We start from the raw sequence: 18,166 nt of genomic DNA on the forward strand, positions 1-18,166 counted from the left end.
ACTCGTTAGTTTTGTATAAATGTATCAATCAGTTATATTATATACTATAATGTATATAGTACACGGCATATGCTGAGCTGTCCCTTTCTTTTTTAAGGGTTACAGACAGACATGCTGTTTTTAGTTAAGGATACTGTTTGTAACTTTTAAATTTGAATAAATTTATTTTCTTTCTTTCTTTTCTTTTTTCTTTCTTTTCTTTCTTTCTTTTCTTTCTTTCTTTTCTTTATTATTTTGATTAACGAAAACATGTTTTACCATAATATTATAGTATTTTTATTTTATCCAGGTTTACAAATGTTCAAGGACGTAAAAAACTACAGGGTCATTTGCTGCGGTGGTGATGGCACCGTCGGCTGGGTTTTGGAGACCATGGGTAAGATCATTGCGTGCATTTCATATTTCCTTAAGTATATTTATTTTCTTGTATGTTCCCTTCTCTATAGTACCACTTGGCACTTAACTATTTGATCTAACTCTTCCTTCACCGTTCTATTATAGACTATCGCAATTCGCAGTAATCTACTCCGCAACGTTGTAGATATCCCTTTGAACGCGAACAAAGCGATTTGGTTCCTCATTCCTTATACGCACTGCTAAGATATGGAATATCCTTCCAGCTTAAATTTTCCTTACCACCATTATAACCATACCACCACTAATATGGGTATATTCAAGTCAAGAGTGAATCATCTAGGCAAGTGCATAGACTGTATAGTTTACTATCGCAGGCGTGATTGCATTCAAGCGAAAAAAAACTTAATTTTCTTAATTTACAGATAAAATAGAGACAGAAAACCGGCCCGCGGTCGGTGTTATACCTCTAGGGACTGGCAACGATTTGGCGAGGTGCCTGCGGTGGGGTGGAGGGTAAGCTAATCACTGTTAGGTTCCTACTCATATACCCAGTGCCGGATCAAGGATACTGTATGCAATCTAACCTAAGCAATCTTCCTCTATGGGCTTATGATATCTTAATAAAGACCAAATTAGTGAATAGGCTAGTTTAGTCTGCTGGTAGGCATTGGCCATAGCAGTTACGGGCTAAGACATATCACCTAACGATAAACCCGCTTCTATCTAGACTTCGTCGTAAATTCATGACTTAACATAATTTAATTTTGCAATCACGGGCAGGGCTAACTTGTTATTAATAAAAAGTACGAAGCGGCTCAACTCGATGCGCCTTACTGCTTTCTATACTTTATCTGTAAACACAATTGACCTCATTGGATTGGGTCTCTGCTGCGCTTGCGTCTCGTTTCGTGCGTGCCAACTGATATGCGCAAGGTTTGTAGGCCAATGCTTACGCTGCTATTACTCATTTGAATGTTAGGTAATATGATCAACAATAGGTATTTCAGGCCCATTCACCAGAAAGGGTACTTACCCGGCATTTCTGGATGCCTGGAACATAACACATTACTAGGCGAAAGTCTGTAAGATGCCAGAAAGTATGAAATACAACTTAAGGTCTGCTGGCTAGACCTAGAGAAAACATTTGGCTCTGTACAGCTACTCAATATGGTAGACCATCAGCCCATAAGCATTTTCAAAAAAGCTTGGATTTACGATAACTAACTCACTTCACGTCTGACTTGGCCTTTCCTTGTTCATGATATTGGTAAAACCCTTCTAGCAAAATTAGGTGCAAATGTCGTAAAGACATTGAAGTATTGGTTTGAACTGGCACACCCGGCTGACTCAACTTCTACTTTATTCAGGGCTCAAACAGTTTTGGGTTGAAATTGAAGAAGAAGAAGAAGCCATCAGAACTCTACAAATACCTCAGAGTTACCAAAACACACACACAGTCCCAGGACGAATTAGTTGCGTCACTCCCAAAAGATGAATGTGCCTGAGAATTGAATTCAAGGCTTTAATTCCATAAACAATTTATGGCAGGTGCACAGACAAATAGAGCTGGGTTGGGTGCAAGTAAGAATCTATTATTCTTACTTCAATATAATTGCTTACAATACTTTCCATTACTTACTTAATCACCTGATGAAGCCCAAAGGCTAAAGCATAAAAGATGGGCGGAACTACTGTCTAAGGGCGTCTCCACCAAGTCTCGGATCTCGACGTAGAGGGTCGTTCTGAGAAGGAACCATTATTCCATTATCAGAGTTTTCCATTATTCTATATCGGGTGAGGGGGAAGGGTGCTGGGCTACTGACCTCTCTTGTATCATCTAGCTGTACCTGATCCACCTACCCCTTGGCGAAATCCTTGAACTCTTCTATTGTTATCTTGAAACAAATGAATGGATTGATATTTTTCCAGGTACGAGGGGGAATCGATCCATAAGATCTTGGACAAAATAGCGCGCGCCAGTACTGTGATGATGGACCGGTGGCAGATCCACGTCGAGAACACCAATGATGAGGTGAATCTGACTTTTTTATTAAACAACTGAGCTTCAATCATAACATCTATTAATCATATTTAGCTTATCAGCCTTATATTCCTATAGGCTATTTTATAGGCTAGGGCGAGGGCAGGCCATTTCTCTTTAAAGGAGAGCGGGTATGATGAATTTTTAACGATTACTTCAGATGTTTATGATAATCACCAAGGTCCACAGCCATTTCCAACCATTTTTTTTCTCGCTGGGAAATGCTTTTACGCATCCTTCCGGAAGGTGTCGCGGAAGAGACTCCGTGGCACCCTCAGGATATGTGGGACATTTAGTACAATTTGTATGTATGGTACCCTAATTGTAATCCTTGTGCACGCCTCTGGTTGTGTTTTTAAGTGTAAAAGTGTCTCATTTCAGTGCGAGTGCGTACAAATGCCCGACTCGGCGCCGCACCCCACGTCTGTCCCCTACAATATAATCAACAATTACTTCTCGGTCGGCGTTGTAAGTATTACTGTTATTAAAATTAAACGTTTTTATTTTAAATTTTAAATGAATTATTATGATTTATTCACATCAGTGAAATTAATAAATATGTAGACTTATCAAGCGCTACTTCAAAGTCGAAACCCTTTTTTATGATAGGCTTTTGACTTTCCCGTAACAACAATCATGGCTGATGGAAAGCAATGAAGGGACTAAGTTGCGGCGTGCTTACCTCAAGATGCCCATTTACTCTCTCATTGAACGTGTTGCCTATATGCGTGGATATCCTCCACATTAGAATGCCACCGCTCGCAACGTCTTGCTGTTCTATTGTAGATAATAAAAATTTTAATAAAAAAAATACAACCGACTTCAAAACCTAAAAACGTACCCGCTAAACTAAAAAGCGAAAAATAACATCATAATATGTTCTACCTGCTGATCAGTATGAAGACGGCGCTAAGCCGGTGATGTATTAATTCAAGCCATGTGAGAATATCTTATAGATTTAGATTTTGCAGACAGTGTTGTTTCATGTGGTCCTGTCAGAAATGGCTTTAATTAAGACAACACCGGCTAAGCACCGCCTTCATACTGATCAGCAGGTAGAACATATTATGATGTTATTTTTCGCTTTTTAGTTTAGCGGGTACGTTTTTAGGTTTTGAAGTCGGTTGTATTTTTTTTATTAAAATTTTTATTATTTTTCCATTTTTAGTGTAAAATTTCATCTCAAACGAATACATCAGACCCCTAATGACAGTCACAACCCATCTTGGTACAAAATTCTCAGCAATACAAATTAATCAAGCCCAAGCACAAGGTAGCTACCGTAAACCTTTAAGGAGTTCCCTTAATTGACCTTGGTCTTCATCATCAGACCCCTAATAACAGACACAACTCATATAGGTAGAAAGTTCTCAGCAATACGAATTAATCAAGGCCAAACACAAGGTAGTTACTGTAAACTGTTAAGGAGTTCCCTTAATTGTCCTTGGTCTTCATCACCAAACCCCTAAATGACAGTCACAACCTATCTATGTGGAAAGTTCTCATTAATACAAATTAATCAAGCCCAAACACAAGGTAACTGCTGTGAATCGCCGAGGAGTTCCCTCGTCTGTTTTATGGCTCCATCATCAGATCGACTTTAAACCTTCATGAAATTATAGTGCTTAAAAGTACTAAATGGAAAAGTATACGAACACACTAGACACCCATATAATTTTCGAAAGTTCCCCTCAATTTCTCCAGGATTCCACCATCAGATCTTGACATGATGGTAATGGGACCAAATGGGGGCTATACCGTTTCAAACAAAAAAAGAATTTTTGAAATCGGTCCAGGCGTCTTTGAGTAATCGGTGTACATACATAAAAAAAAAAAAAAAAAAAAAAAAATACCGACCGAATTGAGAACCTCCTCCTTTTTGAAGTCGGTTAAAAATGGAAGAAAAAACAAGATGGTGGTCTTTTGCATACTCTGCAAAGTATTCTATGAAATATCGTTAAACAGGCCACTGCAAAACATTGCAAATCATGTATTAGAGACAGAAATGGAGTAAAAATAAAAAATCCACTCGTAAAATCACTTTAGTACCTAATAGCAGTAATTGAAGTTAAATAATTAAATTAATGAACTTCCCAGGACGCAGCAATCTGTGTGAAGTTCCACACAGAGAGGGAACGCAACCCGGACAAGTTCAGCTCGCGCATGAAGAACAAGCTGTGGTACTTCGAGTTCGCCACCTCGGAGCAGTTCGCCGCCAGCTGCAAGAACCTCCACGAGAACATTGATATCGTGGTAAGGACCAACTTCTGACAACTAGCAATCTGTGTGGTATGCCGAGTGGGAACGCAGAATTAGCTCCATGAAGACCAAGCTGTGGTACTTCGAATTCGCCACCTCGGAGCAGTTCGCCGCCAGCTGCAAGAACCTCCACGAGAACATTGATATCGTGGTAAGGACCAACTTCTGACAACTAGAAATCTGTGTGATATACCGAGAGGGAACGCAGAATTAGCTCCGTGAAGTATGTATTATTAGTAGTAAAGAATCTGAGTTTATTTATTATATTGTAGCACTATCAGTTATCAGCTATTACTTGATTCTTGAGGGTTGTCTGCAGGAGGTCGCTATTAGCGATAAGACCGCCTTTGTGCATATTTCTACCTACTTATTGAATATTGTTTTATATTTTTTTTGATGTGCAATAAAGAATATATCTATCTATCTATCTATCTCCACGAGGATATGGATATCGTGGTAAGAACCAACTTCCGACAGCCAGCAATTTGTGTTTTTCTGTATTCTGAGTTTGTGTGGTATGCCGAGAGGGAACGCAGAATTAGCTCCATGAAGAACAAGCTTTAGTACATGTTGACTAAATGCAAGAGCCTGCATGAAAACATCGATTTTGTGGTAAAGACCAAAACACAAGCTGTATGAAGTACTTCTTACTTACAGTGGTACTTCTAGTTCTAGAAAAGTAATATTAAATAAATACCTATACATATAATATCTTGTGTATAATTAACACGTTTCTCACTGGTTAATCGCACAGCAAGAAACCTAATCTCAAATGAAATAATACAGTATTCTCACACGGCGCAATTTAACAAAAATATCTTACACATGGCTTCAAAAATTTATAACAACTTGTCACAACATCTGGCAGTCAGAATCATCAGCAAACCTACACTTAAAGAAAAACTTAAAAAGTTTCTAATACAAAAATGTTACTACTCCAGTACTTTGCTGATGCTTCAAAAAAAGTTGTAATTATATTTCTTTTAAACTTAATACCATTTAATTTTAACTTATATAATTTTAATTTAATTAATTAAACATTTGTATACCTATTAATGGTGAAACGTTGTTACCTAATACATAAGAACATCTTTGTATACCTAAATTTAATGTTTCTTGCAAATACATGATTCTGATTCTGATTCCCATTTTCCAGTGCGACGGCTCATCACTAGAGCTGTCGAAGGGCGTAGCCCTACAAGGCGTAGCGCTGCTCAACATTCCGTACGCGCACGGCGGCTCCAACCTGTGGGGTGCAAGCGGGGCGCACCGCCGGGGGCGCTTCCCTAACGCGCAGCAAGGTGAGTGACACGTACCGCTGCTCAACATTCCGTACGCGCACGGCGGCTCCAACCTGTGGGGTGCAAGCGGGGCGCACCGCCGGGGGCGCTTCCCTAACGCGCAGCAAGGTGAGTGACACGTACCGCTGCTCAACATTCCGTACGCGCACGGCGGCTCCAACCTGTGGGGTGCAAGCGGGGCGCACCGCCGGGGGCGCTTCCCTAACGCGCAGCAAGGTGAGTGACACGTAGCGCTGCTCAACATTCCGTACGCGCACGGCGGCTCCAACCTGTGGGGTGCAAGCGGGGCGCACCGCCGGGGGCGCTTCCCTAACGCGCAGCAAGGTGAGTGACACGTACCGCTGCTCAACATTCCGTACGCGCACGGCGGCTCCAACCTGTGGGGTGCAAGCGGGGCGCACCGCCGGGGGCGCTTCCCTAACGCGCAGCAAGGTGAGTGACACGTACCGCTGCTCAACATTCCGTACGCGCACGGCGGCTCCAACCTGTGGGGTGCAAGCGGGGCGCACCGCCGGGGGCGCTTCCCTAACGCGCAGCAAGGTGAGTGACACGTAGCGCTGCTCAACATTCCGTACGCGCACGGCGGCTCCAACCTGTGGGGTGCAAGCGGGGCGCACCGCCGGGGGCGCTTCCCTAACGCGCAGCAAGGTGAGTGACACGTAGCGCTGCTCAACATTCCGTACGCGCACGGCGGCTCCAACCTGTGGGGTGCAAGCGGGGCGCACCGCCGGGGGCGCTTCCCTAACGCGCAGCAAGGTGAGTGACACGTAGCGCTGCTCAACATTCCGTACGCGCACGGCGGCTCCAACCTGTGGGGTGCAAGCGGGGCGCACCGCCGGGGGCGCTTCCCTAACGCGCAGCAAGGTGAGTGACACGTAGCGCTGCTCAACATTCCGTACGCGCACGGCGGCTCCAACCTGTGGGGTGCAAGCGGGGCGCACCGCCGGGGGCGCTTCCCTAACGCGCAGCAAGGTGAGTGACACGTAGCGCTGCTCAACATTCCGTACGCGCACGGCGGCTCCAACCTGTGGGGTGCAAGCGGGGCGCACCGCCGGGGGCGCTTCCCTAACGCGCAGCAAGGTGAGTGACACGTAGCGCTGCTCTATTGATTTTGTTTCCACAATCTGCTAATAACAGAGACCTAATATCTATGGACTTGTATCGCACCCAAATTCACAAACAAAATTGTCTGTCGTTTTTTTGAGGGGGGCGAGGTAAACTCACTTATTGAAAATATTTAACACCGATAAATATATTCTGTGTCCTTATGCTACACACAATAATTATAATTTTATTACGCACGAGTATTTTTTACATAGACTAACAAACACATCGCATAGATTCGTTACACAAAATATTCGACTACTTTATTGATTTGGTATTCAGAATGAAGAAACAATTCTTTTTAAATATTGTTTTTATTACAAATTCCATATAATTAATATAGAAATACTTACGAATTATACTAGAACTTGTTGACATTCAACTACACAGACCAGTATTTTTGAAGAGCTCTTTAAACGAAGAAAACGATTGAGACAACGAAACATCGATAACATACAGAAACCTTTTTTATAAACGCGTTAGATCGTTGATCTTATGCTTTGACAGAGGGGTAACGTCTTGCAAGGTCCCTATATAATTCATCTGAGACTATCTTATATTATGTAAGTCTAATTTAATACAATCTTTGTTTCAGATATAGGAGACAAGTTAATAGAAGTGATCGGTTTGGAAAACTGTCTGCACATGGGTCAAGTTCGCACAGGTGAATTACTTTTTCTCGGATTTTTTTCTGTAACGCTAAACATTCTGTCTTCTACAAACACATAAACTCATTTAGTCATTCCTACCCATTCCTACCGCTATCATACGAACTGGAGATTTTGTAACTATAGCTTTGCAAGTTCGTTGATGATATGCGGGCGGGGGAGATCGGACTGCGCGGATGTAAGATAATTGACATTTGCAGGTCTCCGCGCATCTGGGCGACGGTTAGCTCAATGCAGCTCCATCACCATCACCACCAAGCGCACATTCCCCATGCAGATCGATGGGGAACCTTGGATGCAGCCGCCGTGCAAGGTATTGTTATTATTCTGACTTATCAATCATAGGTTACAGATTGAGAATAATAGACAGATGAACGGTACACGACGGTGTCGTAGCCGCCCCAAATACAAATTTCAAAATCGAATACATTCTCGAGTCAGTACGACACGAAGCTTCGTATCAGTAATTTTAAATATTATTCAAGAAAAATGGCGTCTTTTGTTTTTAAATATTTTAAAAACTGTTCACAAAAACTATTCTGGTAATTATTGATTATTATATTAATTTACGTAATTGTTGTTAGTGTTAAATTTTGAAATACAAATTGTGAAAAAAGTTTGTTTAAACGGATGTCAAGGAGACGTGTGACATTTGTTTTTTTATGAGTTTCACCGGCTTCACCACGGTGTTTGTAAAGACTTACTATGTATCGTCTTTACTCTGTGTCATAGGTCAAATCTTTTTCGTCGTATTTTTCTACGTCTAAGACTAATCTAGACTCTAATTCAATTAACACCTACTTATAAAACTGTTATATTCAAAATATCGTGCTAATAGTTATTGCTACTTAGCTGTTTATCTTCTAATTTCATTGTATCCTACTTCTGTGATTTTTTTCTATCGTTAGCATATCCGTTAAGCTGGTATAGGGGGATACGCTAGCTAGACTAACAAAAAATAGCTCTTAAAACATGAATATTTTTAAAAATGGATCCCTAAATCGAAAAATAGTGGTAAGAAACTCCTCATATCTTTCAAAGACCTATCCAACGATATCCCAGATTAGTAACTAGATAAACAAGTAAAAAAAAATCATCCCCACTTTCCATGTAGGGGACGCTAAAAAATTTTTTTTCAAGATTTTATTTTATGACTTTGTGCACATTTTTACGTAGTTCTATCTATCTTTCTAGTAGTAAAGACGGATATGGCGAAACTATAAGGGTTTTTGTAGACGAGGAAACCCAAAAAAATGCTCTCCGGATTATTATAAGACTCAAAGGTGATTACAAAATATAAGAAAACTATAATGTCGAACAAAGGTTACGTTTCACAACACTTGTCAGGACAACTTAATTACCAAATCAAACTGTAACCAAAATAAGACCCTAGAATGGCAGAGAATGACCTTGAGTGGAGTCACGTACTTGTGAACGATGTGAGTAGGGTTAAAGGCGCCTTTTACTGATATCAAACACTCCCCTTTTCCACTCAAGTCACTCTCCCCGCCTATCCCAAGTAACCCATAAAAAATTACACAACAAGAGATGTGGACGGCTCGAACGCCACGAGCACACTGAAGCCGACACTAGATCGAGCTCCGTCATATCTGTCACAGACTACTATGCCCTACACTATTTATTAACAACATGTAAATTAAAAAGCGGCAAACGCGGCGATAACAGGATTCATAGTCCATTAGAGTTAATAGCCCATTAATTCAACAAGAGGGGAATTTGTGAAAAATTTTATCAACTATACTATGCACAAAAATTAAGGGAGCAGAAAAAAAATCCAAATTTTTGGGGGATTTTCAACAGGCTGTAACTTATACAAAAATGGTCGTACAGCAAAAAAATAAAAAGCAAATTGTAGCTCTAAGTGTTTAGTTTTTGGATCTGAGTTTGAAAATTTTTTTTCGAAAATATTTTTCGAGTAATCATAAGAAAACCACTGAAAAAAAAATTTTCGAAATTTTTTTGGTTTTTTTTTTAATCTACGGACGTGGAAAAATTTTTTTCGACTCAACCTCCATATGGACCGGATAGCTTGTTTATTCAGATTTAATTTCGTTTTTTTTAAATCTTGATACGAGCATTTCTCGCTGAGATATCGATGTTTGAATGGAAAAAGATCATTTTGTCTTTGATTACCAATATCTCAGCAACCAATGATCGCACAGAAATTTTAAGGTTGGTTTCAAAAATTTGAATAAACTCTCTACAAGGGTTGGCAATTGAATTTTGAAAAAAAAATTTTTTTTCAATCATTACATGAATTTGAAAAAGCATCCAAAAAAGGGCTTTTTGTCGTTTTTTGGAAAATCAAGCGCCCTATCAAAAATATTGCGGAAACCACTGACGTTAAGTGTGCCTTTTACTGTTCAATATACCCACAAAAACCCTACAAAGTTTCAATTCAATCCAGCCAACTGTTTTTTTTTCCCACTTGATCGAATTTTTGAAAAAATTAAAGGAGCAAGAATTTCGCTCTGAAAATGTCATAATTTACGCTTTTGTGCTTGCGCACGTGTATGTGTGTGTTCCACAGTATTTTGTGACTCCAAACTCACTCTCCGAAGATGTATGTGTGTGTGTGTGTGTGTGTGGAAGTGACGAACCACAGGGTCTCAATCTCTGATAAAACCACACACATACACGTGCGCAAGTACAAAAGCGTAAATTATGACATTTTCAGAACGAAATTCTTGCTCCTTTAATTTTTTCAAAAATTCGATCAAGTGGAAAAAAAAAACGGTTGGCTGGATTGAATTGAAACTTTGTAGGGTTTTTGTGGGTATATTGAACAGTAAAAGGCACACTTAACGTCAGTGGTTTCCGCAATATTTTTGATTGGGCGCTTGATTTTCCAAAAAACGACAAAAAGCCCTTTTTTGGATGCTTTTTCAAATTCATGTAATGATTGAAAAAAAATTTTTTTTTCAAAATTCAATTGCCAATCCTTGTAGAGAGTTTAATGAAGTTTTTGAAACCAACCTCAAAATTTCTGTGCGATCATTGGTTGCTGAGATATTGGTAATCAAAGACAAAATGATCTTTTTCCATTCAAACATCGATATCTCAGCGAGAAATGCTCATATCGAGATTTAAAAAAAACGAAATTAAATCTGAATAAACAAGCTATCCGGTCCATATGGAGGTTGAGTCGAAAAAAATTTTTCCACGTCCGTAGATTAAAAAAAAAACCAAAAAAAAATTCGAAAATTTTTTTTTCGGTGGTTTTCTTATGATTACTCGAAAAATATTTTCAAAAAAAAATTTTCAAACTCAGATCCAAAAACTAAACACTTAGAGCTACAATTTGCTTTTTATTTTTTTGCTGTACGACCATTTTTGTATAAGTTACAGCCTGTTGAAAATCCCCCAAAAATTTGGATTTTTTTTCTGCTCCCTTAATTTTTGTGCATAGTATAGTTTGAAAATGAATTTTGCTTTCAGATCTCTATAACCCACAAGAACCAAGTACCAATGCTGATGGGTCCAGCGCCAGAAAAGGGTCGCAGCTTCTTCAAACTGTTCACCCACTGTTAAGTCTCGCTCACTCATTCCAATATAATTCGTTACAGGTCAGAAAGAGACATTGACACTGTGACGTCATCGATCAATGTTAATACGTTGTTTGTAGTAATTGTTATTTATGTGTGTGTATTTGTATGTGATACCTTGAAACCTTCACAGAATCCGTTTATACGCCAATGTTATGAAGAATTTAAATTCTTCAATATCAAGGACAAAAGTATCTAATGAATTCTGAATGAATGTTTACATAGCGATTCTCTTTCTGAAATCGCTATATCGCTTTGAAAATTAAAAACTATATACTCTATGTATATAGTTTTTAATTAGGGTAGTTGACATCAAAACTATACTTTTTCGTACAGTAATGGAATATATGTCCGCAATATATATATCCGATATTAATTATTAAAAGTTAAAAATTTCATAGAAAACTTGATATAAAAATTATTATGTTTTAACTAACTTATTACATCTTTTTTACCCTCAAATTATTATATATTTAAAAAAAAATCCAAAGTTAAAACAATATCGTCCATTTTGTGACGTCACGATGTCACTAAATGAATAAACGTCAAACTAATTAATAACGATTAATTTAGTCAAAGACTTAGGTTTAGTGTTAACGTGACGTCATGAAACAGATAAAATATAGACCATCATGGCGTTTTGGCTCGTACTGTCAAAAATATTTAAAAATTAAAATTTTCATAAGTTCATGTCTCAAAAGATATTTTAATCTAATAAAACGTTAATGAACAATTTAAGGCCTTTTAAAAAAGTGTCAACTAGCCTATTGACGACAGTATTATATGTATAGGTTTACGACAATGTGATCTGTCATAACGAATGACGTCATTTCCATGCGTTCCTAAAAAAGTAATAGCGGCGGCTACAGTATTTGCGCTAGAACTAGTCAATACGTTTAGCTACATTCAAGTAGAGACTGAATCGCCGGACAAATAAAAAAAAATTGAGGGCATCCCTTAAAATATAGTGCAAATATTGGAATTACTCAATTTGATGCTTGCAATTTTTTTTAATAATAATAGTTTTCACACATGCGTTTTATTTACAAACACATAGATTTATAGTTTTTTTTTAATTTGCCGGCCGTTTTCAGTCTGTACTTTTATTAGCCAAACTTTACCGCCATGTTTAATTCTGCTGCCAAACACTGTTAAGTAATGGTCTGCAGAATATGGTTGAGATTGTAATTACAGGTCTCAGACCAATTATTGTATAGGACCTGCCTCGCTATACGTTACTTTTCTGTCAAAGTATATGATCAACGATCTAATGCGATTATAGAAACTGTCTCTATAGTATTGATGTTAAATAGTTGTAATCGTGTTCGTCGTTTAAAGAGCTCCGTAAAAATACCCTTTTGTGTAATTGAATTGTGTAAAACGGGCAAAAACTTCTAGTTTAGTATAAGATATATACCAAATCTAAGCTCGTTTTCTTCAGAAAATGACAGACAATTTTGTTCGTGACTATGAGTGTATAATTGGTCTGAGTTACAGGTATATTTGGCATAGTCTCAAATCAAAATATATCATCAATAGATAGAATCAAAATAGTTATGGTTATACTTATATCGTTAAAGGACAGTCTCAGACGAATTTTTTTTAACATCTACGGAGATATACGGAGCAATTTGTAAGGTTTCGCGGTATCTCTTGTATGTTAAATATAAAATACTTATACTATACGTAGTAGATTTTATTTGCTAATTTTTTTTTTATTTTATTGATACCTAGGTGCACTAGGTACTTGTTATTTTTCTTAGAAAAAAGTTTCTGTATAGTAAGTGAAAATTTTATTGTAAAAAAAACATAAAAAGACTATTATATACTAACAAAATACTAAATAGATAGCTTTTAAGACAGTATTTTGTGCTTTTAACTCATTTAGCTTCGAAAATGAACCAAATATATTGACACGTCCATTTTTGCGAAATTATACGATAAATTTTAGGAATTTACACGCGAGATTTAGGCATTTTGCGCGTTAAAATAGATGTTATCATTAGAAATAAGCCTAAATTATTAGTTGGAGTTTACTTCCTACAAATGCGGATTTACATATTATAGCCCGTAATACACAAATTAGGTAAAATAATAAAATTAAACATACGAAAAGTAAAATCTAAAAGTAAGTAAGACTAGGCTTCAGAGCATAGGCCCACCATGCTGCTTCAATTCAGGTTGCCGGGCTTAGTATAAAAATGTTTGTTAATGATAGTGACTGGGACCAAAGGCTTAACACGCTCTTCTAGGCACGAGGGTGTAATACTACTAACTCCGAATAAAAAATAAAAGAGAAACCCAAATTGTACGGATATAGTTGAAAATTGGATATAAATAATTAAGATTAAGACAATTAAGGAGAACTCATGAGGCCAATTTTCAAAGAAATCTATATTTTCTAATCAGTTAAATTACTTTTTACAGGTGGGCAATAATTCGTATTCCTTTTGCATGAAATTCATTGCATTATCAATGTCAAATTGACAGGCGACAGTTCTAATAAGGATTTGACACTTAAATTTAGTCAAAATAGAGTATTATCATGTAAATCCCTAGGAAAACTGTTAGTTTGATAATAGAACACTTGACATGCCAATGACATCTTATTCATTGATTGACATTGACATTGACAGCCCGCGTTTGCAAAGGCAACTGACAATTAGTGAAATACGCATCAAATAGGATATACAAATCACTACGATATGCGTTCGCAAAGCTAGATCGGTGTGAAAATAATGAAATCAGCTTTTTTTTCCCTGTTGGCAAATATTATTTCGGCTAATGGAGTAATCTAGTAAAATATATAAGATTATTGGTACATTTTTCACATCTCTATCGTTCTGAAAAGTAGGCTCAATTTCGGACATCTTCTTTACAAAAAAAATAAGCGCAATATGTGGTGATTTTTTTTTAATTTAATATTGTATAAGTATTTAATTTAATAATGAAGCTAAGTACACTCGTAGGTCGGGCCAAACTTTGATTGACTGATATTGCAACACTATGCGCAGCTATCATAGTTTGGCTAATAAAAGTAAAGACTAAAATCGCCCAGCAAATTAAAAAAAAAATCGGAGAGTGTTCCTAGAATTATAGTGCAAATATTGAAATAACTCAGTTTGATACTTACAGGTTCTTTTTTTAATTTTCACGCATGCGTTTTGGACTAATTTTTTTTTAAAAGATATTTTTATTCGCTGGGCGATTTTAGTCTCTATTTGTAGAAGCCAAGCTTTATTATCTCTGCTGGGATTTGTTTCCGTTTCCTGTTTAACTACACACCTCAAGTTCACAGGAGGGCTACTGGTTCGATCTCTCGCGCGATCTGTAATTATTATATAGATGTTATATCCCTAACTTGCAGTAATTCAATGAAAAATGTAATTCGTTAATTTAAATTACTACAAATAAATAAGACTCAAAGCATTGCATAATCTAGATATTATGTTGGTACAGCAACATATTTTACAACAATCATTTGTAAGAAGTAAACTCCAATAGCTGACAAACTCGTTTATAATTTTCTAGTCTGTCACTTCTGATTCTTATTAACTCTAGAATATTCTAGACAACCGCCTTGCATTTAGATCACATCACATTTTACAAATATTTTTCTTATACCAATGTATAAAAAAGAGAATAATAACTATTGAGAACCTCCTCCTTTTTCTATTTTTATTATGCCCGCTGTAATATTTTTGTAACTCTATGGTAAATTTATCCTGATTGAGAATTTAACGGTTTCACTTCTGATAGATTATAATATACCGAAAAATAACACGTTAAATTGTAGGTAATCAGTATTTTTAGTTCAGAATATATCACGAGTGAGAATTTAAACTTACGTATTTTACAATCTAACAGTGACATATATAAAGTTAACATGCGTCCACTAATCGAACGTCGAACCGATTTTATTTACTGTAAAATTAAAAATCCATTTGGTGCGATACGTCTGATACATACAATGCAAATACTCGTAAGTGGACGCCTACTTTAATACACCTATGAATGTTTGCCGCATAAATAAATTATTCTGGAGATTTGGAAGTTTCTTTTGAAAAGTCTCTTGTGTACTTATGTATGATAGAAATATTTTTTTTTATTTTCTTGCAAATAATGAATAATTGAAATTAAAAGTACCTACGTTTAATAAGCGAAATGTTTAAATATTTATAATTTTCATTTATTTTTGTCCCTCAATAGATTTTATTCATACACAGACGAATAAAATAGTGTTGTATTTCACAGAACAAAAATATCGAATTTTTGAATACTTATTTTTATACTTTTACCAATGTGTAAAAAATACTTTTAAATAAAGTAAATTTGTTTACTATTGTATTACTTGTCGTATATTTTATTTATATAAGTAATTTTTATTTTTAACTCATTAGATGACGGGTTTTAATGAATATAATTGTTTTAATAATTACTTATTATTAGCTTTTACTGTTAAACTACTCGTATTGTTATGATTACTAAGCTAAGTATGTGTTAATATATTAAATATAAAACTATAATTTTAAGTGTTTACGTATAGAATTATTACGTCTAGAAACGCAGTCGGCGCACACGATGAAAGCATAGACAAACTTGTTTTTTTTTACTTTAAATAAAAATATAACTCTTATAAAATGTTAAATAAATAATAATACACATACACGTTTCATAACCTCCCCAATTTTATTATACATTTGACGAATTACTAGCAAAAAATACTTCTCAAAGTTCAATTAAAATGAACTACAAAGAACAAACATACAAATATATAGGTAATAATTTCCGTTTTAAATTACATTTTTTAAGGAAAGTTTAAAACAACTTGATGATTTAAAAAGCTGCCCGATATAGCCTAATTACAATATATGCGTATAATACAAAATTGGTCCAAAAATAGATTGTTGTTTTATTCCTTAAACGTTAAAATATGAATAAACTAGTCTAACTTAGATTCCTATTCAGAACCTGTACTTCGGACTATATCAAACGGGTTACAGAAAGCCTCTGGATGCAAGCTGCTCAAGACCGTGGCCCTTGAAAGTTCTTACAAAGACCTATGTCCAGCAGTGGACGTCCATCGGCTGACAATCAAATGATGTAATTTGGGGGCCAATTTTGAATTGGGCCTGGGCCCTTATTATAAAAAAGAGTATTATAAGACTAAACGTAATCCATTAAAGGTTAACGGCGTTTCTTTTGATGAGTTTGCTTAATGTTTGCGACTGCATTTCTACGTATAACAATTCTATGTAATTAATAATTATGTATGTTGAACATATTATTGAGAAAATAAAATAGTTGTGATATGTGTACCTACCTAATATTGACGTCCCGCTTCACCGGCCATTTTTTGCAATTTTTTTCTTGTAAGTACTTACTAATATTGCTAGGTTCATCCCGTTAGGGTTTGTAAAAATACATGTCTTATCTGTACTGTGGCAACGATCTCTTTTAAAACGCTGTACTTACTTACTATTTTGTGTTTCAAAGTACTTTTTTGTGTTTCAAAAAAACTTCAAACTAAATTAAATATGTGTAGTTAGTAGTCGGACGGTAGCATTGAGGTAAGGAGAAATATGCTGTTTCCTACAAATATTATCAATTTTTTTTGTTATAAAAGTGAAAACTCATCACAATTCACGAAATATCAAAAAAATAATTTCATGCGTCTTCGAGTAATCGTTGTACATACATAAAAAATACATACCGATCAACTTCAGAACCTCCTCCTTTTGAACTCGGTTAAAAACCGCTTGGTGTACAAGTATGAAATTTGAGAGGGAATTCGTATGTATGTTTATGTATTGTAGAGGGGAGGTATCAGTAAGAGGGTATTTGATGACTTGAGCTCAGTTATGTAGACACCGTCACGCTGCCAGTTGCGTTAGTTATTTTGTGCAATAACGTTTTGTGTTGTAATTATTGATAGTGTTTTGTATAGTAATTATTGTTTATCATAAATTGTTTAATGTGTAACCCCTTTTACTAAATTGACGCCACTAATTTAACGCATTTTGACGAAAACAAAATACACAGACTAATCTCCTTACCTCGAGTTTCTATTATAGGTAAATATTTTATATTATTGAAAAATATGTATACTTTATATTAAGAATGAATGTATATACATGATTTTTTTATTGAGAAATAATACAATATGGACCTTTTAGCTCACCTACCCTCATAACAAATCATGTAGAATGGTAACAAGAATAGGTACTGGCTTCCGCACATTTGGGCAGCCAGTGGATTTATTTAATGAATTATTTTTTTTACAATAAATTTTATAATACGAGTTACAATATATAATAATAATAATTATTTCAGGATACATAAGTAATACCATTTTGTATCCCAAAATAATAATCTAGTAGGTAATTATTGTAACTCGAGGAGGTATACATATTTTTCAGAAATTAGAATTTTTTGCATTCTTCTACAATTTAATTTAACTCAAAATGAAATTACTAAAATTTGTTCGTTACAAAAATCCAACTGTCTCAATTATTATTATCGTCATATTTTTTATTATTAAAATGATCTGTTATTATTTGTATTGTTAATAAATAAGAATTTAGCGTCGCGGTGAAACAATTGAAATCTGTGCCAGCTTTAATAGTGTCTAAGAGAATATTTATTGTTGTAGGTACAAGTAATTATTATTATTATTGTATTACAATACAATTATTATTATTATTGTAAACGAATATATGTGCATTTGAAAATTATTGTTGTGTTTTTAATCTTATTTGTTTAGCGACCTTTGAAACGAAAAAAACATACAGGCAAATTGCGAACATCTTCCTTTTTTTGAAATCGATTAAAAATGTTGAAAACTGACATTTGCCCCGCCGTGCCGGCACC

The 18,166-nt window shown here is 35.9% G+C and overlaps 1 protein-coding gene across 1 annotated transcript in view; it reads left to right on the top strand.

Moving 5' to 3' along the window:
• Positions 1 to 18,049, top strand: part of LOC112055769 (diacylglycerol kinase 1) — a 123,734-nt gene extending 105,685 nt beyond the window's left edge. The window contains exons 16-24 of the mRNA XM_052886829.1: positions 290 to 376; positions 780 to 870; positions 2,287 to 2,389; positions 2,780 to 2,866; positions 4,496 to 4,651; positions 5,814 to 5,958; positions 7,658 to 7,726; positions 7,931 to 8,043; positions 11,190 to 18,049. Of these exons, the coding sequence (XP_052742789.1) occupies positions 290 to 376; positions 780 to 870; positions 2,287 to 2,389; positions 2,780 to 2,866; positions 4,496 to 4,651; positions 5,814 to 5,958; positions 7,658 to 7,726; positions 7,931 to 8,043; positions 11,190 to 11,282 (944 nt within the window). The 3' untranslated portion in view covers positions 11,283 to 18,049. The remainder of the gene's footprint in view (positions 1 to 289; positions 377 to 779; positions 871 to 2,286; positions 2,390 to 2,779; positions 2,867 to 4,495; positions 4,652 to 5,813; positions 5,959 to 7,657; positions 7,727 to 7,930; positions 8,044 to 11,189) is intronic.
• Positions 18,050 to 18,166: the final 117 nt, after the last annotated feature.

Source organism: Bicyclus anynana, chromosome 18 (genome assembly GCF_947172395.1).
Source record: "Bicyclus anynana chromosome 18, ilBicAnyn1.1, whole genome shotgun sequence".
In the NCBI taxonomy this organism is placed as follows: domain Eukaryota; kingdom Metazoa; phylum Arthropoda; class Insecta; order Lepidoptera; family Nymphalidae; genus Bicyclus; species Bicyclus anynana.